The 27,033-nt window shown below is 38.0% G+C and overlaps 1 protein-coding gene across 1 annotated transcript in view; it reads right to left on the minus strand.

Moving 5' to 3' along the window:
• Positions 1 to 9,949: 9,949 nt before the first annotated feature.
• LOC109421901 (putative uncharacterized protein DDB_G0286901) overlaps positions 9,950 to 27,033 on the minus strand; it is a 223,122-nt gene continuing 206,038 nt past the window's right edge. The window contains exon 3 of the mRNA XM_029874846.2: positions 9,950 to 25,878. Within this exon, the coding sequence (XP_029730706.1) occupies positions 25,819 to 25,878 (60 nt within the window). The 3' untranslated portion in view covers positions 9,950 to 25,818. The remainder of the gene's footprint in view (positions 25,879 to 27,033) is intronic.

Below are 27,033 nucleotides of genomic sequence, written 5' to 3' on the forward strand. Positions count from 1 at the left end.
GGAACTCCTGGAGGATTCCCTCGAGGCATCCATCCCTGGAGGAAATGATGAAGCAATCCCTGGCGAAAATTTCCGAGAGAATCACAAGTGGCATTTCTTCTTCAAGTCTTGCAGGAAACCTTGGAGGCAATCTGGAGGATTCCCTAGACGAATGCTTGGATCATTTGCTGGATGATTATTTGGCAAAATCTCGGGAAAATCACTTTATGTAGGAAAATCGGCAGGATTTCTTGGATGTTTCGCTGGAGGAATTCATAAAAGAATCACCAAAAAAAAACTTGCTCCGAAAATTCTTCCCAGGATTGTTCTAGAGATTCTTCCTAGCGCTACTCCAGAGATTCCTCTAGCTACTACTCCCAGTATTTCCACAAAAATTCTACTTTAAATTCTTCCAGGGATTTCTCCAAGAATTCCTTCAGGAAATCCTTCTGGGATACCTTCAGGAATTTATCCAGAAATTTCTCCTGGGATTCATTCAAGATTTCCTTCAGGGATTCCCCTAGAAAGTATTCCTGGTTTTCTTCCAGGGATTTCTTTAGACATTCCTCAAGTGATTACACCAGAAACTCCCCTAACGATTCCTCCAGGGATTCTTCCAAGGTTTCCTCCAACATTTCCTTCACAAATTAATCCAGTAATTTCTCCAAAAATTTCTTCAGGAATTCATCCAGAAAGACCTCCAGAGATTCCTCCAGGTTTCCTCCCTGGATTCCATAAATCACTCCTACAAGGGTTCCTTCAGTAATTCGTCCAGATATTCCCCCATGAAATCCTCCTGGGATGTCTCCTGAGATTTCTTTCCGGGTTCCTTCAGGAATTCTTACAGGAATTTAAAAGTTTCCTCCACGAATTATCCCATGTTTTTCTCCACGGGTTCCTCCAAGAATACCACCAGGGATTCTCCCACATATTCCACCATGGAATTTTCATGGAATTCTCCAGATATTCCTTCAGGGATTTCTCCAGGCATTTCTTTAGTGATGGCACCAGAAATTCCTTTAGGGATTCCGTCAAGGTTTCCTCCAAAATTTGGTTCACAAATTCCTCCAGGAATTTCTCCAAGAATGCCTTCAGGGATTCCTCCAGAAGGTTCTCCAGGGATTCTGCCAGGTTTCCTCCTTGGATTTCTTTGTTAATACTTTCAGGGCATCCTCCAGTAATTTCCCCAGAAATTCCTCCACCAATTCCTCGATTAATTCCTCATGGAACTCCTCCAGGTATACCTCCAGAAATTCCAGAGATTCCATCAGATATTCCTCCAGGAATTGCTCTAGGAATTCCTTCAGGGAATCCTCCAAGTATTCTTTCAGAGAATGCTCCAGATATTAATTACTTCAGGAGGATGTTCCAGGTGATTACATCACAAATTCCTCCAAGGATTCCTCCAGGGATTCTTCCAAGGTTTCCTTCAAAGTTGGGTTCACAAATTCCTTCAGGAATATCTCCCCCAAGATTTGCTCCAGAGATTGCTTTTAGGATTCCAGGGATTTCTCCAGAATTCCTCCAAGGATTTTTCAGGGATACCTCCAGAAGGTTTTCCAGGGATTCTTTCTTGTTTCCTTCCAGGATTGCTTGATTAATACCTTCAGGGGTTCCTCCATTAATTTGTCAAGAGATTCCTCCACGAATTCTTCAATTAATTTCTCCAGGAGCTCCTCCAAGCATACTTCCAGAACTTTACCTGGGATTCCTCCAGAGATTTCTTCAGGGATTCCTCCAAGATTTCTTCTACGAATTCCTCCATGAATTAATTCAGGGAATCCTGCAGAGATTCTTCCAGGGATTCCTTTAGGAACTCCTCCAAGTATTCTTTTAGAGAATGCTCACGGTATTACTTCAGGATTCCTCTAGGAATTCCTTCAAGGATTCGTGTAGGAATTTCTTTAGAGATTTCTTCAGGCATTCCTTCTGTGATTACACTAGAAATTTCTCCTTGGATTCCTCCAGGGATTCTTCCAAGGTTTCCTACAAAGTTGTCCTCACAAATTTCTTCAGGAATTTAAACAAAAAATCCTTCAGAAATCTCTCCAGGGATTTCTCCAAGAATACTTGCATGGATTACTTCTAGGATTCCTCCAGGGATTTCTCCAGAATTCCCTCAAGGATTCTGTCGGGGATTATTCCAGGAATTCTTCAGAGACTCCTCCAGAGACTCCTCTAGAGCTGCGTCCAAGAATTGCTCCAGGAAACGTTCGTTTCAAACGTGCTTCGACACATTCTTCCAAGGATTCTTAAAAAAAATCCTCAAGCAATTGTGATATCAATTTCTCCAGAGGCTCTTGCAATAATTTCACCAAGAATTCCTTCAGAGATTCCTCCAAGGATTTCTCCAGAGATTCATCCAGGGATTACTTCTATGATTTCATCAAGGAAATCTTCAGGAATTCCTTCTGGGGTTTCTTCAGGAGTTTTTCCAGGGGTTCTTCTAGGAAATGCTCCAGGGATTACTAGATTACTTCGGTTATTCCTCCAGAAGAAATTCTTCCAGAAATTCCTTCAGAGATTCTTCAAGGAATTCTTCCAGAGTTTTCTCCAGGGATACCTCGAAGAACTTCTCTTGGAATTTCTCCAAGAATTCCTTCAGAGAAAACAATGGCAAAAAGAAACTGAAGGAATTCCTCAGTGAATCCCTGGAGGAATTCCTGGGGGATTTCTTTGGGGGATCCTTGGAAAAACTAGTAAAAGAATCTCTGGAGGAATCCTTGAAGAAATTCCTGATTGAATCCCTGTGGACGATTTTTAGTTGAAATCCCTGGAGAAATTTCTGGAGGAAACTCTGAAGGAATTCCTGGAGCAATTCTTGGTAGAAATCCTGAAGGAATTCTTGGAGAAATTCTTATAGAAATCGCCAGAGGAATTCCTGAGGGTACTCCTCAAGTAATCCCTGGAAGAGTTCCTGGAGAAATCTTTAAAGGAATTTCTTGAAAAATGCCTGCAGGAATTACTAACAAAATCTCTGGAGGCATCAGTGGAGTTATTAATGTAGGAATTGCTGAAAAATCACTGAAGAATTTCTGGAGCAATCCTCGCGGGAGCCCTTAGAGAAATTTCTGAAGAATTCCTGGAAAGAGAATTTCTTGAAGAATTCATGCAGGTATTCCTGGAGGAATCTCTTACGAAATTTTTGATGGTATTTCTGGAAAAGTCCCTGGATGAATTTCTGGAGGATTCCCTAAAGACATTCCTGGAGGAACTGTAAGGGCAATTCTAGAGGAATTCCTGCAGGAAATACTACCGGAACTCATGTTGAAATCCCTAAAGAATTTACTGGAGGAATCCTTAGAGGAATTCCTAGAGGTATTCCTGGAGGAGCTTTTAGAGGAATTATGGAGGAATCCCTAGACGTATTCCTGGAGGAAATTCTGCAGTAATTCCTGTAATTATCCCTGGACAAATGGCCGGTTCTTTGGAGTTCTTTGAGAAATTCTTAGAGGAATCCCTAGAGGAATCTCTGGAGGAGTTCCTGGAGGAATCTCTGGAAGAAGTCTAGAAGAATCTTCGAAGTAATTTTGGAGGAATCGATAGAAAAAATCTTATGGAAATCTCTGGACCAATTACTCACAAAATCTTAATTTCATTCAGAAATCCTAATTGAGTATGGCGTTGTTGCTTTCGAAACTTTACAAAACCACAAGCTCCCGAGTGGAGACAGAGACAGAGCACAAAGTGCTGTGAATATCAGTCATGTTCAATGAGATAGATTTAACATGATCGAAGTTAATAAATCCTGCTCTATTTGTTGGCGAATGAGTAAGAGCAGGAAGCAGCAAACATCGATCAACGTCAACCTACTTCGTCAAAAAACACTTTTTTGAAACGAATAAATTACGGCAGCCTTCAGTGGGCTGGGCACGTAGTGCGAATATCAAAAGAAAGAATAATAACGAAAACAATATTCAGCATGGAACCAAGTTTAATTGTCGGTGACTTCATGGACGTCTGCGAACACGCTGGCTACACGTGGTTGAAAAAGACATAAGAATATGAAATGTTTGGAAAACCAGGAGGAACAGCGTCCAAACTCGACGAAGATTGTGCTGTACTATACGCTCAAAGCTTCATTAGTTACTTTATAGCCGACAAGGTTACTTCCGGGATCACCAGCTCAATTTTAAAATCATCGCGAACCTCCAGATATCGACAACAACAGTTTTATTCTGGTGTTTCCCATCCCCCAAAACAATGCCGGAATAATAAAGCACCCTAACCAAGCCTCTCAGGCTGATAGCCCCAGTTACTGTCTACCAAAATCCAACCCTCTTCCCGGGATTATCATGAGCATCCCAGAATCATTGGGACTACAAAAAGCATTCAACTGAACACCTTGCCGAACACGCAGCGGCGTCGTTCTTTTCGCTCATGCGCCGGCGCGCCATCCTGTTGTTGTTGTTCGGCGCTGGGAATCAAGTAGCCGTGTGCGCGAAGCAAACATGACGCTTGTTTCGCAGTCACAGTGGGGTCAAGAGAGCTAATATCTGATGCACTTGCTGAAGCAAATTTATGATGCAAAACAGTGCATTCAAATCAAAATTGCGGGAAAATGACAAGAGTTAGGAGTTTGGTGCCAAAGAACGAATTGTAGAGCATTTCAAGGCGCTCAACTTTGTCTAAGGAAAAAAATAAGTTAATTACGCATTTTTCCGAGTAAATCGACAAAAACTGCTAAAAATCCACTTACTTTCCACTTATTTGCTCTTAAAAAGTGAGTAAGTAACAAAAACTTGCATGTTCGAAGATGACGTTCAATAGCAAATTTCACAATCTTTCGAACGGTGCTGAGAGATCTTAAATAAGTTTAACCGTTTTCATGTTATAGCCATTTTATTGAAAGCATTGTCAAAATCATGAAAAGTTCAATAACTCCGTAATGGTTGAGATTTGACCATATGCGTAGAACAATTTTTTTCATCAAATATCATCCTTAATCACCCCCTAAAATATTCTGGGTAAGGAACCCAACACCCTGTATTAAAAAATATCCAGGGCTTCATGCTTTGCATCCAGCGACATTACGAAACCATACAAAATCTGTTATTATGCAGCAGTTCTAGGGGCATGTAGGGTAAAATAGGGAAAATATCTTTCATATATGCGCATGGTAACTGTTAGCTTCCAATTGCACCTAAAACTAATTTCAACGTTCCATAGCAGTATTTGTTTTTCATAAATACATTTAAATCGCATTTTATCATGAAAATAAGGCAAATTGTACTACTCCCGAAGATGATTCTGGTGATAAAAGATCTAGCGCTTTTTGTTTATGCTAAACACATCAACTTCAAGTTAGTAACATTAATAATCCATTCATAATTAAGAAAAATTGTGAATATCCGACAGTTGTTGGGGCATATGGAGCAAAATAAGCATTTAAAAAGATCTTTCATGTATTCCTATGACTCATATTAACTTCCAATTACACCTGCAGCTATTTTCAATTATCTACATTCGTGCTAGTCGTTTAAAAGTACATTTTGCTTCTCTTTTGTATGAAAAAAGGGAAAAATGGGGTAAAATGGACCACTTCCCGTGCCTTGCGGCGAATGAATTTAGCACCAATCGATTTCTCGTATTTTTTTACGTCAGAAATGGTCAACTTCCCCGATCAGAAAGGCATAACAAAATTATAACCGATTGAGTTATTTATTTCAAAGATTTTTCATAACAGAATGAGTTATAAAAATCGCCGGTTAGGTGTTAAAATAACAAAAATTATAACTGAAATTGCTCTAGCCATAACATAATTATAACAGGTGTTGATACAATTTTAACAAATTTATAACAAAGTGAGATATAAAAAATATTGGAATGATCAATAAATTATAACACATTTTGTTATAAATTAGATATAAATATATTGGGTAAAAATTAAGTTGGGTAAAATTTAACTCATTTTTTGGGTAATTTTTATTAAGAGTGTTATTTATTTTAAGCGCAAAGTTTTTTGTATAAAAAAACTTGCCCCACGTAGTATATAAAAACCCACACCCAGACGGGAATCGAACCAAGGACGCCAACCTTCACCTGCAATCCGGCGCCTTTATCAATGAGGCCATTGCAGCACTTGAAGTGAAGGGCGGTATATGATCAAGTGGTTCTTCGTTTTGGCGGCTGGTCTATAAATAGACTTATTTGTCCAACGTACAGGGGAGAGAAAATATGACGTCACATAAAAGTGTTCTTGATACATTTTATCGCAATTACGTCATCTTAGGATATAATAACAAAAGTGGATATAATTTAGTTATAATTGTAACTCAAGAATTTGCTCTGCATTTTGGCATGCTTTACCTCATGATTCAGACCAGAAATAAATGTCGTATCTTCATCAAAGTTGTAGAGATAGTTAATGGCTCTTAAACAGTGGAAAGAGTGGCATACAATTTAACCTTCTGTTGGTGCTTGCGAGCAAATAAATTAGAACATTTTGACATATGTTATTAAATAATTATTTAATGTTCCTCACCATCAAGGAACTTCTTGCCTATGGCAAAGTTATGCAGTAGTCTGGTGGTTAGAAATTTCACTGCTTTGTGGCGTTAGTGTGCATTTCTGTGAGATTGTCAGATTTAGATGGCTTGTGAATTAAAAAATAAAGTATTTAATGCACAATTTTAACATTACATGGTACAAGAATTGACATACTGATGCAATTCTGTGGCGTTTGCTTTGCCTCGTGACCTCATATAATGTTTTCATTTTCAGCAAAAAAGAGTTTAAACAAGAAATTCTTCCACTAGTTGAAAACACCTGTTCGGCATTTGCTTCGGCATTTGCTCAAGATGCATGACGATGTCCATATCGGTAAAAAAGAAATAGCCTTCTGCTATTGGTTGGTTTTCCAAAAGCTTTTAATAGAGTTTCTTATTTTGAACTACTGCACAGGTTATCACATCTATTTGATTTCAGTTGAGATTCTGTTTTATTGAGTAAATCCTATTTGAATAACCGCTTTCAAATTGTGGAAGTTAAAGGAAATCATTGAAGCCTGATCGGTACTCTATCGGGAGAGCTACAAGGATCGGTTTCAGGACCATTGATGTTAGCCTTATTTATCAACAGCCTTCTTTCATCTTTGAAAGTATGTAATACCCACACCACATGTTTGCAGATCATAGGAAGCTGTATTTCTACTGAATTAATATGGACGTTAATTGCATGGCAATGAAACGTGTCTCAACTAGAAATAAATTTCAAAGTTCCACAAATAATTTGTGATCAATCAATTCTTCAAAAACTAAGGTGATTTTCATTTGCAGACGACTAATTGATCCAGTTGTATCATGTTAATTCAATAACAATAATAAAACTTCTAATTTCAGAATAAAAACTTTCATAGAGTACAGTGAATATATTTTCATAGCAAAGACTTTTGTTTTGATCGAAAAAACTTCTTTCAAATATTTGATGATGACGATGATTTCAATCACGATTTTTTTTGTTGTTTTTACTAATGTGTATTTTAACACTAAGCTAATTCTACACTTTAATGACGAATTGTTCAACGTTAACCAGCCGCAGTTTATCGCGGAAACATTGCGCCCTGATTTGTACAAGGCGGCTGATTATACGTGACAGCTCCCACCCGGCGGTTGCAAAAACAGTTTTAGACAAGGTGCACACCGTGTACAAACCATAGGTGTGCGGTCTAGCGCGATCTAATACTGCGCGTTTCGAACGCAGCTGGCTGAGAATCCAAGATTAACGCGGCAATATCTACCTGGGCTTTCTTAAAGGTTTAGATCATGATTCAAACATGTCAAAAATACTACATTAGTTTATTTAAGGTTTGAATTTCAATTTGTGTTAGTGAATTTGAACCTAGATAATCAAGAAATCGATTTTGAACTTCCAATAAGGGATAATCCTCAATCTACAAGTATGTCAATAAATAAATTTAATGAGTAACCTGAATTTTCTTAAAGGTCTGGATCATGATTCAAACTTGTCAAAAATCCTTTATTTTACAAGCACAGTAGCACCACACAGCGGCGTAACTGCGTACCAAACACCACTTGTAAAATGTTCATTTGATATAAACTGCATTTTCAAAATTATAACCGAGTTTGTTATAATGTTCATATAAAGATGATCAAAATGAATTAATTTGTATTAAAACTGACTTTGTTATAGTTCTGATATAATTAAATCTGGGTTTCAAATCCTTTTTGTCAAATATATCTAAATATAACAAACGTTGATATATCTATCAACCGCTGATATAAATTTGTTACATTTTTGTTATGCCTTTCTGATCGGGTCTCGTACCGAAACCAGCGGCTTTGAAAGATTCGTTTTTTGGGTCGATTTTTCCCACTGTGCGATGGCTAGCAATCGCCCAGGATGGAAATCTTTAAATTTGGCCCTCTGCACCACCGTGGGTGCGCAGGACAGAAAGTTTTTCTGTCCCCGCATTTCTGTGCACTGAGACAAAGCATGTTTCTCAAATAAATGTACCAACAGTGGTGCTATTAGTAGCCGCTTCTAGTAAAAAAAATGGATATAATCGACAGTAGCATAAAATAAAAAGTCTGTGAGCGTTAATAGGTAGTATTTCACTTAAATTAGTTACAAAAATGTTAAAACCATCGTTTATTTCAGTTTTTATAAGAAATCACTTGCACCAACTAGAGGTACACGGTTCCTATTATGGTGGTAAAATTTAACATTGGTCCTATAGTGGCGCACCCCGTTGAATTCTTATGAGACCCACCACTGTAGGAACACTACCACTACTCTAGGTGCAAAGGGGCAAAAAAGTTAAGGATAATAATTATTTAAATTAGGTTTTTCGATAAATCCTTCATACAAAACTAAATTAATATCATGAATTAAACATAATGCATCTATTAAAAATGTCATTTGCAAGCTTTCTGGTTGAAATAGTGCTAAATTGCCACTACCTCCACTAAGGGGGTGTTTAACCTACTAGTTAATTTTATGTGTTTCATTTTTTTTTGCGAAACCTTGAATGTGAAGAAGTGTAGTTATTTTGAACATCAAAAGATTCATTTTTTCGATGACATTGTGCATATCTGTTTATCGTGGTTGAACCAAGGAAGTGGCATCCCTATCCCACCAATGCAATGTTATCGTAGCCAACGTATCTGCGGCTCAAGCTGAAAACCTATCTTTCATCACAACAGCATAGTTTTAATGCGGGGTAAGAAAACAAAAATACCATAACAGTCCCGTGGGTTTAACTCGCTCACTCCACGTGTAATGAAATTTTGTAGGGCTCCTGTAAATCTAGTCCTGACCAGACCACACCGAAAAGGAATTCAAATTTACTTACCCAGTTGACTGCCAGTATATTCTCGAGGAAGTATCCGATTCTGGCGATTTCACCGGTCTGCTGGCCTGGCTCTAGTTGCAGTTGCTATTCAGCAGAAGCAGCAACAGTTATACAGCAGAGACATGGACGCGAACACAATCACCACCACCATATGCCCTAATGTAACTGTGCCTCACACACACTTTACAAATATTCATGCTACTTTGTCATACTCATTAGATTAGCCATTGTAGTTTGCTGATTGTTTTTGTGAAAGTGCAAAAGTGCCTGATTTGAATCCCACCTGTTCGGTCGCTACTGGTAATGTGCTTTTGCCATTACTATATTTTTTCTACAGTTGGCAGTAACTCTGCAAAAGCTGCTTACGCGATCAGAATCTTCAACCGGCAGTCAAAGCGCGTGCTCAAGTGTGTGTGCGTGCGTGCGTGCGTACTAGGGGTGCGTCTCGAACACGATGATGTGGGCAAAAGAGAACGAGAAAATGATGGTTTTATGGTGGTGGTGGTGGCTGGTGCAGGTGATTGTGTTCATGTCGCTAGAGTCGCGAAACAGTGAAAGAAGATGGCAGAACATAACCGAAAACAAACGGAACTAAAGAGAGGAATGGAAGGAATTGTTCAACGAGTTGGTCGCTCGGAATCAGAAAAGTCCGGGTAATTTTCTTATTTTATTAATATATTTATTATATCTAAATTAGTTTATATATTTCCAGCTTGCCCATCTTGCGTCTGTGCTCATTCTCTCTTCTTCTTAATCTGCTTTTCTCAGTTGGCTGCAATATTCTTTTGTTTCTGTTTTGCTTTTCTTGTTTGCAGCAGTTTTGTTGTTTTTAAATAGTTCTTCTTTGTTCTGTTTTAAATAACAAATATTTCCATTCGACGGCGATATTAACAAGTTGTGTTGTTTAGTTGTTTCGACTGTGTGTGTGCTTCCACTTCCTTCTCACTGACTTTTGTTTTCTCTTCTCCTATTCTTTCTCTCTCTGTGGTTTCTTTGACTGTACATTCCTTCTGTTAAGAAGTTGATTTCATATTTTCTTTTATTTTTGTGGATGCATTTTGTTATCAGTTTTGCATCAAGTTGCTGTATGTCATGTTCGGGTATATCAACTGCAACCTTTCCGTAGTACGAGAGCCCATTCGTTTTGAAGGTTTTGCTTCTTTGTTTTGAGTAATTTATCTCGTGCCTTGTCGGGCATCTGTCAAACTGACAGTTGCCGACGCGCGTCACATCACACCACCAATCACCACTAACCCCCGCCCGTTCGTCCATCAAGACAGAAGGAGAGAGCGCTAAATTCCACTTATAAAATAATGCTTTCAATAGTTGAACCTTGTTGCACCGCGTTCCGCCTGCTGAACCCGCACTTCGAAAACAGAAAAACACAACGAATATACACGATATGAGATCGAAATTGATTTCCGTTTAATTTCACTTATTTTTTTGTAATTTTAAACATCGGTTCAACCGGACACGGTCGGACCGTTTGTTTCCTTGCTGGCGTTAACAGTAAAGTTGCTGATAAGTTTGAAATTTATTGCTAAAGTGAAGTGTTGTGGGACGATTTGCTTTTGTTGCTTTGGATTTGTTGTTTCGATTTTTCATCGGGTGATTCTGCTCACTATTCACCTGTCTGTTTGTCTGTCTTCTGACCTGATGCCTGATGCTGCACAAGTGTTGTAGGCCCATTCGGTTGGCTGCCAGCTGCGCGAAATTCATTCAAATACCCATTGACCGATAGGTTAATTTTTATTCTCTTGCTAACTACGATTTTTAAGTGTTTTTAACTTTGTGTTATTATTAGCATTTTTTTAACTTTTTGTTTCGGTCGCACTAAGTCAGTCTTTTCTTTGTATTTTTTTCTTTAAATATACTTGTATGTTTTGGGGAATTCATTACATTTTGTATTATGCATTTTTATTCACTTATTAGGAATAGTTTTTTTTTTGCAATTTAAGTTCTTACTTAAATGGGCTCTCGTACTACGAAGTAGTTATGTTTTCGTATTCGTCGCATTTTGTATATCTTTTGAAGCGAATTGGGGATCATTCGATGTGTGTCTTTTGCGGAAGGGGGTTTTGGTACGTAGGGACTGGTTTGGAGATTAAACTTCCACATATTAGATATCAGATGGTCAAAGTGGATTTATTCACTTGTTGGGCTTCAGAAAGAGTAGACATTTTTCTGATGTTCCTCAAAATGTTCCCGCATTTTAGTGTTGATAGTGAGGCGAAAAATGAAAAAAAAAGATACAACATTGATGGTTCGTATAAAAATTAAGAATGATGAATTGGCCAATAAAATATCATACAAAACTAAGAGCCCTTAATAATCTGGAAAATGCCAATGTTCACAAAATACCAAGTGTTGCTACTTGAATAGAATGAATTACCACCAACCCACCATTTCAATCAGGGTGCTGGGTTGTATTGTAAATAAGTGTAGAACGAATCCCTGAAAAAAATGATATTCTGCCATTTAATCAACAAGATTTCCAACAAATTGATTCTTATTGAGCCCTAATGAAGATCTCAAACACAGAATCGAAACGTTGGTAATCCTATTTTCGTTTACATATTAGTTAAACTGTTCCAGTTAGCGCCAGCAGCAAATAGTGTAGACAAGCTACTTTGTAGTATTAGGTTTCGAGCCATAACAGACCACTAATCATAGAGAATGTCATAATCGGTAATCGTTGTGAGGTTACCAAGATTGTTTTTTACGTAAGGATTTATACTCCAAAAGAAACACAATTAGCTTCCATGTCGTCCAAGGGGTTTTAGCGGGGTACCAGGAGACCTCTGTGGCGCTTCAGGAGATCTCAAAGGCATTTCAGGTAGTCTGAAGGTATTCCAAGGGTCCTTAGGGGCACTTCAAGGCGTCTCATGGAGTTCCAGCGGGCATTCTGGGAATATCAAGAGATTTCAGGGTTGTTATAATAAGAATCCAGGTGGGTTTCGTGGGAATACTGGGAGGACTGGGACGTTTAAGAGGATCTTAAAGGCATCTCAGAGGGTCTCAAGGAGTTTCAGGGAGCTCCAGGGTGACTCAGGGGCGTTTCAGGAGATCCGAGTGGGTTCCTGGAGGTGCTCGGAACGCACTTCATACGTTTATGAAATCTTCTGGAAATCTCTGAAATGCCTTGAAACGTCCCTGAAACCTAGGGATCGCAGTACCGACCACTTTTGATGAGTACCGGTATTTCGGTACTGGGGATTACAGTACCGGTAGTACCGGTAAAATACCGGTACTGGAAAAATTTTCAGTAAAATGAAGAATAATCTGTCTGCACAGAAATCTACAATTCTATCTACAATTTATTAGGCATTTTTGTATTTCGGTTTTCAGAGATGTCGTAAAAGCTAACCAGAAAATACTAAATTCAACAAAAATATATAGATAGATAAAATGATCGAAAGAAATGAGTAGTATGAAATTGTTTTTGGAGCTATTGTTTAGCTTCTGCGCAGTTTCACAGGCAGTATCTTGATTAGTCTAAAATAAAACAGGAACATCCTTACATGTATCAAAACCAGATAGATAGATAGCTGCAAGGTGAAGACAGAAAAAAAATTAACTGATTTTTCCTTGATGATGCTATCAACGAATTCTAAAAAACTTAAGAAATAACCAGAAATCGTAATCTAACAAGTTTTATTCTAAGCTAGTAAATCTATTTCCCAAATCAAATATCAAAACCAAATATCATAGCAATGATTGGTTTAATGGACGTTGAATTAAACCAATCATTGCTATGATATCCTGGATTTTTCGAAAAGTTGCATGTATGAAATATTTGTTCGACAAAGTACTTGGTTTTAAATGTTTTCCTTTATTTCCATTGCATATTGGCTATACTAATGACAGGATTTTAGCACTTTGGGAGACATTTTGCGCTACCGAAAGTACCGGTACCAGAGTTCAGTCAGTACCGGTATTTCGGTACCAAAAATTGGTCGGTAATACCGGTATTTTCGGTACCGGTACTACCGGTACTACATCCCTACTGAAACCCAATGTAACGCTTTTTGAAGGCTCCAGAATCGTCTTGCAAGTGCCTTTAAATGTCCATGAAACCCTCTTAATACACAGCTAATCACGTTCGGCATTTTTAATCGAAATCTCCACTGCTGAGCATTCAGTAATTGATTTTACCGGAATTCTGTAAAAAATTACAAAAATTCGGTAAAATGTTATCGTTTATATGTCAAACTTCAACGAAGTTCGGTAAATATTGCCAGCTTACCGAATTTTTTTGGTAAACAAAACTTAACGGTTGAGACTTCGGTAAAATATTACCGAAGTCGGTGATTTTATCTAAGTATGTACCATTGAAACGCCTCTAAATCCCAAAATATCATTAAAATGCCGACAAAACATGACATTATGGAACGCCCACAATAGGATTCTGAAATCCCCTGAAATAACCCCCTAAAATGTGCCTGAAGCCCCTTGGAATCCCCTTTTTGGGCACCCTGGGAACTTCTTGGAAACCCTCTTGGCCCTATCTAAAATGCCCAAGAGCAAGATCTGTTCTCGCGAATGGCCCGTCACATCTCTCCTACTATATTTCTTGTTATCTACTTTCGTCCTTTTATTCAAATGTTCATAGTCATTTACCAAAAAAGAGACGGTTAGAATGAGCCGTTTGTCTCCTTTCAATTTCAACACAAGCTAAAAATAATCCAAGCGGTAAACTATGCCGAATAATCTGCAAAGTGATCAACACACAATATATAAACTAGCGCCTGACATCCACGTATCAACGAGATTACTTCCATCGCCCGTCTGCTGAAGAGTTCACCATAGACACCATTTGGTATGAAGTTGCTGGTGATTGACAACTCTTTCTCTTCCCAGCTTACGCAACAGGTATCGAAAGTTTTCATCAGGAAACTGTTTCGTGAGCTAGGAAGAGAAAGGTGTTGATCATCAGGAATATCTACGTTTAGTGTTCAAGGAAATGAATGGTGGCTCCATAGAGGAGTAAGCGCATATCTAGCCTGAAATGGGAAATCACCAACACTCAAGCACTGTCCTAATAAGCTGTCTAATCTTAGTGTCCTGTGTTAGTGTAGCTGATCTGGCGATACTGGAGCAGCACCTACGGATAGTCAATCAAGCACAAGCTGAATTGATGTAAGATCGCTCTTAAAACGGTACTGTTATGGTAAAATCAAAGCTGGTTACGCAAGTTTTCCAAGTTTCAGCGCCCCTATGCAGGCACGTGCCCATGAAAGTTAGTTCCTCATAAAGAATTATTCCAGGGAAACACCTCCTTGAAAACAATGAGATAGTTTTTCACTTTTTTACCACTTTTTTTTCTAATTATCGTGAAAAGGGCATTCTCGCAGGAATTTCTTTTTATGAGTTCAGTAAGAATTCATCTAAAGATCCCAAGCAATACACATGTTATATAAGAGCTACGACATCGCATGTTTTGGTTGTATAGAATTTAATTTTTCGTAATTCTTACATTACAACGTCAAATAAACTTGTATACAACCAAAACGTGCGCTGACGTAACTAATATATAACATGTGTGCTGCTTGGGATTACCCTGAGAGTTCTTTCAGAATGTATTCCTTCCCATGAACTTCTTTATAACGTTCTCCTCGTTGATCTCCAGAGACACGGGTTGAGATTCCTTTGGAAATTCTTTCAGAGCTTTTCAACCTTTTTTTTTGTTTATGTAGAAGATTCTTGGAGGATTTCCTAAATTGGATTCAGAGGGAATTGTTTCAAAAAATCCTCCCGGTATCCCATTAGAATACTGACTCTTCTTGTATTTGAAAAATTCTCCAGTCATTTCTCCAGAAATTATTTGAGGAATTTCTCCGGAAATATTCCTTGGTTATTCTTCAGCAGTTTTTGACATGATTCCTTAAAAGATTCATTTCAGAACTAACCCACGGCATTCTAAAAAAAAAATCCTACTGGGGTTCCTTCGGTGGTTCTTCAGGAGATTACTTCAGCTCGTGAATGTATTTCTTCAAACATTTTTGAGGGTATTCCTCCCGAAATATTACCAGATTTTTCTTCAAGAAGTTTTTTTTTTGGGAATTCTTCCGGAGTTCTTATATAAATTTCGAAAGCACATCTCAAATTGTTTTCAAGGAACTCTATCAGAAATTATTGTTGGAATTTATTCAAAGATTCGTTCGATATAATTATACAATCAAATATGCTCTCGGGTATTTATTTGGCAATTCTTGAAAAAAATTTCAATAGATTCATCTGAAAGTCATTCAAGAGTTTCTAAAGAAGCTCCTCTTCCAGGTATTGCTCCTGCAGAAATTGCGAGACGTTTCTTCAGGGGATTCTTTTGACGTTTGTTTTTCGGTAATGCCTCAGAGATTTCTCCAAAGATTCTCTCGGCAATTCCTCATGAAAAAAATAATGTATTCCTTGACATTCTTCAGAAATAAAAATAATGTCAATAAATTATTTGATGCATACTTGCAGAGGGTTCTCCAGCTCTTCTTGGAATTCTTTCAAAGATTCCTTCATTAGTTCATTTTTTGTCCTCAAATATTTCGTCTGTGGTTATATAACGAATTCATCCAGAATTTCTTCTTTCTGCTGGATTTCTACAGAAATTTCTCCAGGTAATACTTTGAAGATTTTTGTGTACTAATCCCTTCAGAATTTGGTTTACAAATTCTTAAAAAAAAAAATCCTACAGAGATCAGAAAATCCTCAGAAACTTTTTGAGGAATTCAGCAAATGCCTTTGTCTGACATTTTTGTAGACATTTTGAGATGATATTTACAGAAATTCATCTACGGATATCATTAGGTATTACGTGGGGATCTCTTAAGAAATTTCTCAAGATTTTTTTCCTTGGACTTAAGAAAGTATCCTAAGAAGCTTCTCCAGGTACTCTCTCAGGCGTTCATTCCGAAAGTCAATTAGTGCTAACTTGTTTAGCACTTTTTGTCCAATAATCTATCCAGAAAGTTTTCAGTAACTGTTTTAGGAAGTCTTCAAAAGCATAGCTTTCAATGAATTCCTTCAGAGATTCTTTCAAGTATTATTCCAGCAATTTTTCGTGCAATTTTTGGAAAATTTCGGAAATAATTCCTGGTGGAATATCCGAAACAATTCTTGCAGGAACCCCCAATGGAATCCCAGAAGACATTTCTGATGGAACCGTAGGAGCGATTTCCAAAAAAAATCCTTGGAACTTTTGGAAGAATTTGCGAAGAAACCTTATCAGAATTTATTTTTTTTTGAAGTTTAAAAGTATTTCTGAAATTTGTTTTTTTTTAAGAATACTGAAAAGTTTCTAAAAATATTTTTGAACGAGTTCGGGCAGGAATTTCAGAAGAAATCTTCAGTAGAATGCTTGTAGATATCTCAAGAAGTACTTTTGAATGAATCTCTGGAGAAATTTCCTAAGAAAAGCCAGGGAAATGCTTGAAGGAATCATGTTGAAACCTCACGAGAAACCGTATCATTGGTGGAATTCCTTAGAAAAAAGTTTATTGAACATTTTTTGGGGAAATTCTCGAAGAAATCTTCTGATAAAATTTCAGAAGGTTTTCCTGAAAGAATTCCTGGATAAATTTAAGTATTTCTAAGAGTAATTTCTGGAGAAATGTCCAGATTAGCTTCTGTATAAATCCCTCAAAAACACTTTTGGGTAAAAACATCCAAAGGAAATATTTCTAAATTAATTCCTTGGAGAACTCGTGGAGGAAATTATAAAGTTATCCTTAGAAGAAATGTAGGAGATTTTTTATGTTTTTTTCTAGAAATACATGAAGAAATATCTGAAGAAAATCTTGAAGAAATTGGTGCCTGAATTACTGAAAATATTATTGCAAGATTCTCTGGAGGAATTTCTGCAAAATTTCATGGATGATTCCCAAAAGAAATTTCTGGACACATCGCTGCAGCAATTTTTATTGGAATCTGTAAAGTCAATTTTGAACATGTTTTTTTTAACAAACCTGTACTGATTTATGAAGAAGTGCGAGATTTTCCGTGAAAGAAGTAACAAGGGAATTTCCAACGATTTTTTAAACAAATCCCAAGAAAAATTTAAAAAGTAATATCTGGTGGAATTTTATACGGAACTCATGGAAATCTACCCAAAGGAGTTCTAAAAGGAAATTTCTTGGATATTTGAAGAAAGCATCGGAAGACATTCTTAAAAATACCTGAAATATTTCTGAAGAAACGGCTCAAGGAGTTCTTGGAAGAAATCTTGCTGAATTTTAAGGCCGAATTCCTGGAGTAATTACTGAATGGAATCCATGGTGCAATTTTGAAAAAAAAAAAAACATAGCAGATGCCTTAAAAGAGTCCTTCACAGGTAAATATTTGACGCTGTATAAACGCTTCTCCAACTATTTCAAATCAGCTTTCACTTGAACAAAAGCTGAGCACAAGAAGTACATAATCCTTTATTCAGCTCCTAAACATCTAATTTTGGTGATTTTACTCAACCTTTAGCTGATTTGAGGTTCAATGGAAGGCTGATTTAAGGCTTACTATGCGCTTAATCAGTAATCAATAAATTTATTAATTGTGTAAAACTAAAATATAACCACTTTCGTGAGTCTATGTGTACCATTAGCTGCGTCAATTTCCAGAAGAGATGTTTGGGAATGTATGAATTAATCTGTGGGAAAACTGCGAATCGAACTCGGACCTCCTGATTTATAGTCACTCACCTTAGCACCTACACTACTCACAATTGTATACGAATCCTCGAAAACAAGAGCATTACTTGTCGTGTCTGAATAGTCAAGAACATAAGTTGAACTAAGTATGTATTTAGACTGAAGAAGCGATGTGGACTTCACGAAAACCATGCTTGGGTCAGCTGTCGAAAACTATTTGATTAAAGGTTGAACAACAGATAATTATTTCTGCATGTTGGTGTATGTTTTAAAGCTGATTACCCAGATGAGTAATATTCTATTCAACTTGATATTCAGCCATCTATGTATTGCTGATTAAAGAGGTTGAACAAGCCATACTTCAGACCTATATTCAGCTGGCATTGTGTTCAGCCATTGACAACATTAACCAGCTATTGATCAGCTAATACTTTCACGGTTGAGCATTCATTTTAACTTGGGTTGTACAAATTTATTGATGTATCTCATAAATCATTAGCGAAGAAATCTCTAGGGTAATTTCTTATTCTCTGAATGCACTCTTGACGCAATTTCTTGAGTAATTCTATTCATTATATTTTTGGGTGAAATCCATGGATGATTTTCAGAACGAATTCTCGTACAGATTTTTGAAATGGAGGACTTCTGAGGAAACTCAGTTTAATTCTTAGGAAAAAATATTAGAAGTTTCTAGAGGAAATTCCTAAAGGAATTAAGGAATCCATGGAAGATGTTATAAAAGAATCTTGAAAGAATCAGTGTAAGACTCACTGAAAAAAAAAAACTGCAGAAATTGCTAAAGCATTCCCTGAACCCTTTTCAGGAGATCTCCAAAGAAGGCTTTATAATGGAGTTCTCAAATTAATTCCTGGAATCATCTCTAGAAAGTTCTAGGAGGTCTAGAGGACATTTTAAAGGAAACTATGAAAGAGTTCCTGAAGGAATACTTTCAAAAATTCCAGAGGCATTACTGGCGAAATTTCGTAGAAATTCTCTGGTGGATTTCCGTTTCGAACTTTCATATGTTTAACAAAAATGTATTTCATGACACTAGAAATCTTTTCTTTTTTCTGGTTTTTGTTGTTTAAGCCTCAAATCCTTAAAAAAAGCCGCAATCTTGACTTTTAAGCAGCCATTTTAAACATAAGTCCGCCATCATGGATATTCTGGTCGCCATTTTTGGACTCCTGAAATCTTTCCCATACCAAATATACCCATATTGCATGGTTTAGGAGCATAAAGCCGCCATCTTGAGTTTTGGGCCACTGTCTTGAATATTTTGGTCGGCGTTTTCAGACTCCAAACATCTCATCCATACTAAACATACCCATATTGAATCGTTTAGATCCTAAAACTCCATTGAACAGTCGCCATTTTGGACCGCCATCTTGATTATTCTGAGGACTATTTTTAGACTCCAGACGTCTTCCCCATACCAAATATCAAATATACTCATATTACAGATATTACATGGTTTTAGAGCCTAAAACTTCAATAAACAGCCGCCATCTTGAGTTTTGAGCAGCCATCTTGAATTTTGAGCTGACATCGTGGAGTTTCTGGCCTCCAGTGTTAATTTCCGCACAAAATTCGTCACCGCAAAGGTTACAAAAATTTGCACAGTTTGATGTGTCGCATGATAGGGCTTGATTCAGTTCTATATATGACCAGTTCCGCCAGTGTTGGTCCGGATCACTAAAATGGCCATAACTCCGAAACGCCGTGACCGATCTGGACCATTTTTATTAGCCAACAATGCGGTAAAATTCCGGTTCGATTCGTGCAAAAAATCGAAAAATAAGCCCATGGGAAGTGCCTCAAAAGTGAGTGAACTTTTTTTGCGCACAGACATACACACATACACACACACAGACATTATCTCAATTCGTCAAACTGAGTCGATTGGTATATGTAACTTGACCCTCCGAGAATTTGTTCGAAAATTAATTTTTTCAGTGAACATATAGCCTTCAAGTGCACTTTGCTGTACGAGAAAGGCCAAACCTATTCCAAAAATAATAAGATTGAATAGTTGACCCACGAATTCTATTTCCGTCTGGTTCACATCTATTTCGGGCAGAGAATGAATTCAATTCCCGTCACATCTTGTACGTGACACTAGGGTACATAGAATGGACTAATGTTATGATTAAACCGTAATTGTGTATTCGACAAGTCGGTCAAATTCTTCGCAATCCAAATCAAAGCATGTGTTCACAGTACATCTAATGAGATGAATGTAGGCTCAGAATAACGACCAAAATATTCCGGAAAATATTTTTGCCCTACAGATCATAAAACGCCATCACAGTGCAACGAAGAAATATTTTTCGGTGGTTGTGTTTCATATGCAGAAAATTCGTATGCATCTGTCCAAGAACGAAGACAACTGTTTGTTTACAATTTACCGGCAAGGAAAAGCAATTTGTTTTGATAATTGAGCAACTTTTTCTGCATTCAGCAGCACTGAATTCCAACTTAGAAGTTGCCACAGAGCTTTCGTGGCTGGGATGTGAACCGACCCAATAAGGAAATCTGGTGTATTAAAAAAAAATGAACGGTGATGAAGTACAATTCGGCTAGCTGCTGCTTTGATGGGATTGCCTTCGTCATACACAAAACGAGTGAAACGCGAAATTTTGCCTGGTTATTCGATTTCCAGTGCTGGTTATTGAAAATCTACATTTTTTGCTTACATCCAATGAGTCATTGGCAAAGGTAAGTTGGAATATCTGATATGACGGAAATTAGCGCATATAACGTAGTGAATTTATACCCTATCAGTTCAAATTCAATTACTGAGGGCTCGGTTGTGTGAATGTCGGCAAAATAATGCAATTACATTTCCGATATCCTGATTGAATTTCCCTCCAAATCACGTAAAATTGAGCAGTCCCATTTAGAGAGCTCCTCACAAATTGGGTTATAAAAATTGAAAACCATTGTCCTTGATCGGCAACAAATCCCGCCGAGTGGCACACATCAAACAAAAAGGCCTCTGTCCTCTACACCACGTACCGAACCGACAGAGTAACCAAGGCATCATCATCATCATCATCATCGTCGTCGTCATAAAACCACCCCTGGCCTGCGGGGGCACCGAAGCACACGTCAACAAGAGAAGAGAAAATCTCGACGGATTCCTCCACAACAACAGCCAGCCGTAGCCGTAGTTGCAAGCCAGCATGGCAAATGGCAAGGTCAAACCAAGAGACAAGAACAAACGACAGCAAGAAAGCAAGCAGGCCATGTGGACGGCCGGCCTAACCTCTTCAACCTTTGACGTCACCGCAGCACGGCTTGCTGCGATGAACTTGCTGCGAGTGGCCCCATTTTCGTTCGGAGGTTGTTATTGTTGGTTGGATTCGTTTGCTTCTTCTTCGGATGAAAAACTTGAAACTTGCGCTGGAAACATTTCGAGGGCCAGTGATGGTTGAAAACTTCTTGGAAAGTGGGTCTGTTGATGGAAGGTGATGACAATATCCATAGTGATGGCAAAATCTGAGAATCTGGGATCACTGTAACAATAACAAGCATCTGACGACGATGGACACGTCAGTTTCATGACCTTCTTTAGTTGGACGTTTTTGTTGCAATGGGTAAAAATCACACTGGAGATTCGTATCGTACCGATTACGATGGCCTGATGAATGGCGCTTCGGGCAGCGCTATAAATAAACTTTCAATTTCACTTTGCATGATGGAAGCAAATTAGCTACCGTATGGGAAAACTTTTGGAATTACAAGTTACGGCTTTAACATGTGGCAGCGAACTGACGCTGCCTACCTGTTGGTGGTTAGAACTTCGTAATTGGGCGAGCAACAGTTGAACTTCAAAAGGGGCATCTCTGTGAGAAAGAAACGGCTGCCAGTGTTGCCAGCCCAATGGAACCGTGAAAGCTTTTCAAGTCTCTTTGACAGATGTTTTGATAAATCTTATCGGCCAGAAAACGAAACACAAAACTCAGAATAGAAACACAGACAAACAGACGTAACACTAGCAAAATTTCCATCGACCGCGATCATTTAAAATTTTCATAGTTGTGGCTTTCACAATCAGAGGCGCGCGCAACGTTTTTCTTTGCGTTTGACGTTTCACACTAGCGCCTTCTGTTGACGATATTGCATAACACAGTGATTCTTGCTACTTTTCCACCAGGTGATGGTAGTGTGAACTGGGCGATGGATTTCCATGAAAATCGTTCAAGGTGTTACGCCTGTTTGTCTGTGATAGAAATATGAATGCTGAATCGAAAACAAAATCCATCAAATGAAAACTGACAGCTGAAAGTAAGTGAAAGGTAAAATGGATGAGAGTGTTTTGCTTCCGTGGAGTTCATGGTTTGGGCTTTGCAGATTAACGCCAGTCGCCTGTCACAGGGCGGTTGATTCGCGGCGAATCGCGTTCTTCGACAATCGCAGTACAAACGTCAAACGATGACGTTTGATGCGAGTGATTGTTTTTGGTTTTTGTCGTTTTCCGTTCATTTGCTCGGGATCCTTCCTGGAGTTCCCGTTTTCAGTTCATGTTAACTTTAAGTAGCGGATAAAAATTAACCTAAAGGTGGGTATTCAAATAAATCTTGCACTTTGGACGCTTACAACGTGTGTCTCTTGGAATGGAATCTTCTGCTCTTCTGTTTCTGTTTTCGTTTTGTTTGTAAACACGCTTCAGACGAAAAAGTAGTCGAGTTTGAAAACGTCAAGATCAATGGCTTGTCTCTTCTTAAGTATAAATTAACACACTGACATTGTTTTCCGAGATCTAATTTCTTGTTTTAAAGAGAGATTGTTTTCTGAGGTGTTTTTGTGATCATAACAATGGTTTCTGGTTTTAAAGTGATGTAAAATTTGTATTTTCTTTTTTCCCAGGTAAAGTTATATTGTGCAAATAGACATTTATATTTTTCACGTGTTGGCTTGGATTTGTTTGACTTTTTCTTTAATTGAATTTAAATACTTTTGACATGTTGCCTTAATTGTTTGCATGTTTGTGTGACTGTTCTGTTCGTTAGGTTTGAGTTTCATTTCTTCATTTTTACAAGAAACTAATCGAGAACTGCTATGCACAACCAATACGATTTACCTGACTACACTGTGTACGTGTGTATGAGTGTAGTCCTGAAACAATGCATTTTGACAGCTGTTTGTTTTGACCTGGTAAGAGCTGGTTACTGTACACCAATTGAACCCTTTTCTGCAGCACGGAAACATCAAACTAAAACAATGTAAAACAAATTTTTCCCTTACCTTATACAGTTCACTTGCCTTTACCTCACAGAGTTTGTGTGTTAAGTTGTGTGTGTGTGTGTGTGTGTGTGTGAGTGTTAACTTCCACGAATAATTAACATTTTTTTCTTTTTACATGCCCTAGTAACATTAACCACTTGATTCTAATATCTTCTAGTATTCAGTCACATGTATTTCCGCGTTCGTTCGTTTCGCTTTCCACCCCTCAAGCTTCCATCCGGATCTTAACAGTGCCTCACCCCTTAACAGCCTCTCTTACGCTCTCATTCACTCCATCCATCTCTCTCTTCATTCCGTACACTCGATTTGATTAGGTCCCCTCCCCCCTTTCATCGTTTCCCTCCCCCCTCTAACTCGTGGCGGGTGTATCACGATTTGTTTCGCTAGCGCGCATGTTTTGTAACAGTTATTTAAGAGTTATCGATACGCGCGTTCCCCTTTTCCCTCGCGGGCACGCTTTTTTTTTAGTAGGCTCTGATTTGAAAGACACGAACTTGTTCGGTGAATAGTAAACACAATCTCGGAACGGAAGAGCAAAACACGCGAGTTTGTGTGTGTGAGTTTTTTTTTTTGAGTGTGTGCGCGAAATTTAAAGTTGAAAAACATAGAGATTTCTCGTTTTGGTTATCATCGTTTTTTTATCGTTTATCTGTCAACGAGCCTGTGTGAAGGTGCTTTTGTGTTGCTTCTTCCGTCTGGGGTGTTTGTGTGTGAGTGTATTCTAATGGTGCAGTTGTAAATGTGCATTCTTAAAAATCTTTTTACACGAGTGCGTCTGTGGTGCTGGAGGGTGCTTTTATTGTTTTTGTTTGTTTGTATATGTAGCTTGTCTTAGTACGTTTTAGTTTTTTTTTCTGCTGTATTTTCCCTATGTACAAAAACGACCTGTCACGTTGGAACAGAATTTGTCTCCCCTTGTTTAATTAGTAACTAAAATTTTGACTAAAATAAGATCTTCGCGGACTTCTTGTATTTTTTATATCATATATATTCATTTCATTAGTTCTCCTTGTATTCAGCTTGCTGTCGAGGGGCCCGCGTTGATTGGATTTTGGCAAGTGTGGTTATGTTTTGACGTGTTGTTTCTGTGTGAAGGGTGTCTTGTGTTTTGTGTTGGCATTGTTGGGCCCCTTGCGTTCGTTTGTTCGTGCTTATGCCTAGTATTCTTCCTTTTGATGACGTTAGTGTGTATGTGTGTGTTTGTATAGTTGGAATGTTACACGATAGCTGCTCATCCGTACTAAAATACGGCTTGCTTTGATGTTACTATTTGAAGATTGATATAACAAAGTGCTATTGGCTGTTATTGTAGGTATTGTAGGTGTCTTTTTCTCAGTTTGTGTGTATTGTGTGATTTTGTTGGCGTGTTGATGTTAGTGTGTCACTTATCCCTTAAATGTGAAATAGCTTTTGTTGTTTTGAGAGTTCACTAAGGTTGGATTCATTTACTTTGTTAAAATTGTGACTTATCTATACAATATAGCTGCCTTGTCCATGAGAATAGTTTTCTGCAAGATTTTTTTTTGGTTTGTCTTTGACTTAATTCCATTAACTTTATAACGATCTTGGATGTTTGTAGATTTGTTGGTTTACTTTATACAAGTTGCCTCGATAGACTTCAGTTCGCGTTATCAATGAAACGAAACTCAAACAAAAATCCAAAACTCCTATTCACAAATTCGGAAAAATCTTGCAATTAAAGTCTAAATTTTGATCTGAGCTAGGTATGAGGGGCTCTTTCAACTTCACAGTTATTGGAAATATCGTTTTTGATCGTTTCGTGTTTCTTCGCCTGGCGAGTAGTGCTACTTATTAGCCTCCTTTCTTCCAGAGTGTAGGTATCCTTGTGACTGATAATAATGTCGAGTTTCTTCATATTCTAAAACTAACGAAAAACATAATCTCAACCAATATCACGGAATTGCACTTTATGCTGGTACTGCTTTAAGAATTGTTTGCTGCTGCTCGGTTTGTGTTTTGTTTTATACACGCACACATACATATCTACCATTGTTTTGATGTACTTACAGTGTTTGGTTTTGTTCAAGTGTTTTACACTTTTTGCGCCGTTCGTTTTTTTTTTGTTTCTTCATCGTCGCCCTCGGGGGTTATCGTTTAACGGTCAGCTTTAACGGGCCGACGATCTCTGTTACTAATCAGTTGTGTTACGCACTCTCCCACTCTGAGTCTGCCTATACATACGTCTCCGCCTCCCCTATACAACATCGTACACACGTAACAGTCTGCATCAGCTGCCTGCTTGAAGAGTGTTGTCCTTAACAAATATATATCTATGTATATATATATACCTTCTTTGGATTTTTCAGTATTTTAATCAGTAGAATTTGTGGTGAGTTGTCGCTTCGTCTCGGTCGCTGGTCCTATTTACAGCCGTTGTCGTCTCGTTCGGGTCACCGTCGCTGTTGTCATTGCTCTGCAACAGAGACACTTCAGGATTCGTCCACGGTTCCATCTTAAAAATAGATCACTTCCTTTGGTTTTGTGTTTTTTTTTTCTCTATAATTAACGGTTGTCACTGCTTTGGTATTGGTTTTGGTTTCGTGTCGGTAGGTGTGTGTGGGTGTGTCGTCTGTTCGATCGCTGCTTGTGTGTGTGTGCTGGTACGCTCTTCGGGTCGACGCCGCCTTAACGTCCTCTTGCCCATCTGAGTAAAGCGTCGGCTAGCACGTCCAGATGGGCTTTCGTCTGGAATGAGAGAAGAAGAGAGTGATGAGATGAGAATCATGCTCAAGAAATTTGATGTGTAATGTCTTTGTTTTATGAGGGAAATCATGTTTTATCGAAAACATAATCTGCTATTTAAATCGTATCATTTTGAACGCACATGAATATGTGCAAATAAGTATTTTTTTATATGTATTTGCTCAGGGTTTTTTTTTCCACGGAATCACCCAGGTGTTCCTCCAGGAATTCCTCTAGAGATTATCAGAAGAGTTATTCTGGGGTTCTTCTTGAGATTCTTTGAAAATTTCCAGAATTCTCCAGGGCTTCTTCCAGAGATAACTTCTTAGATTGAACAAAAAATAGGACGAAAAATCCTGAGACGTTTGAAGGAAAATGCGTTTTGTTGACAAATTGAGAGATAAATTTGTGAAAACATCTGTTTCAGTGGGATTCGAACCCACTACTTCGTATCACTAGTCCGGCGCTTTAACCAACTAGACTACAGAATATGTTATCATTCTGCGGAATATAAAGTCAAACTGGATTCAAAGCACCACTCTAACCGGATTCGTCTTTCATAACATTATCTCTCCTTCGGATCTTATTATGTTAGAACAAATGTTAAAATATTTTGACCAAAATGATTCGATCGGTTTTTCATTAGGCGTCAAACAAATGTTCGCTCTTTAGTTCATTCCTAATCAAATATTTGACCTCGTGTTCTTGATTCCTTAGATGTCAATCTGTCGCAATCTGCCGGAAAATCTCCTGTACATCAGGGGTTCTCAAACTTTTCTAGCCTGCGACCCACTTTGGATTGTAACAGATTTTGGCGACCCACAAGCAAGTTTGGGCACTAAAATAAGTTCTTTTGGAAAAATACCAAATAAAGTTAAAATGCCCAAGAAATCTGCTTCTGTAAAACATATGTCATAAAAAATTGAGGTAAGTTTTTTCGCTTCTAATAAAAATGGAACCATTCTGGCTCCATGTGATACTACAGAACTCACAGATTTCTAGGAACTCTGCAACACGTTTGAGGAATACAGAAAATACAAAATTTCAACGAAGTCTTTGAAGATATGATGGCAATTTTATGCTTCTGTAGATCTTTAAAAAAATCCTTTAATTTCAATTGCTCTTTATAGGTAAGCTTCACCGGAACTCTTAAAAATA

This window comes from Aedes albopictus, chromosome 3 (genome assembly GCF_035046485.1).
Source record: "Aedes albopictus strain Foshan chromosome 3, AalbF5, whole genome shotgun sequence".
NCBI classification, from domain to species: Eukaryota; Metazoa; Arthropoda; class Insecta; order Diptera; family Culicidae; genus Aedes; species Aedes albopictus.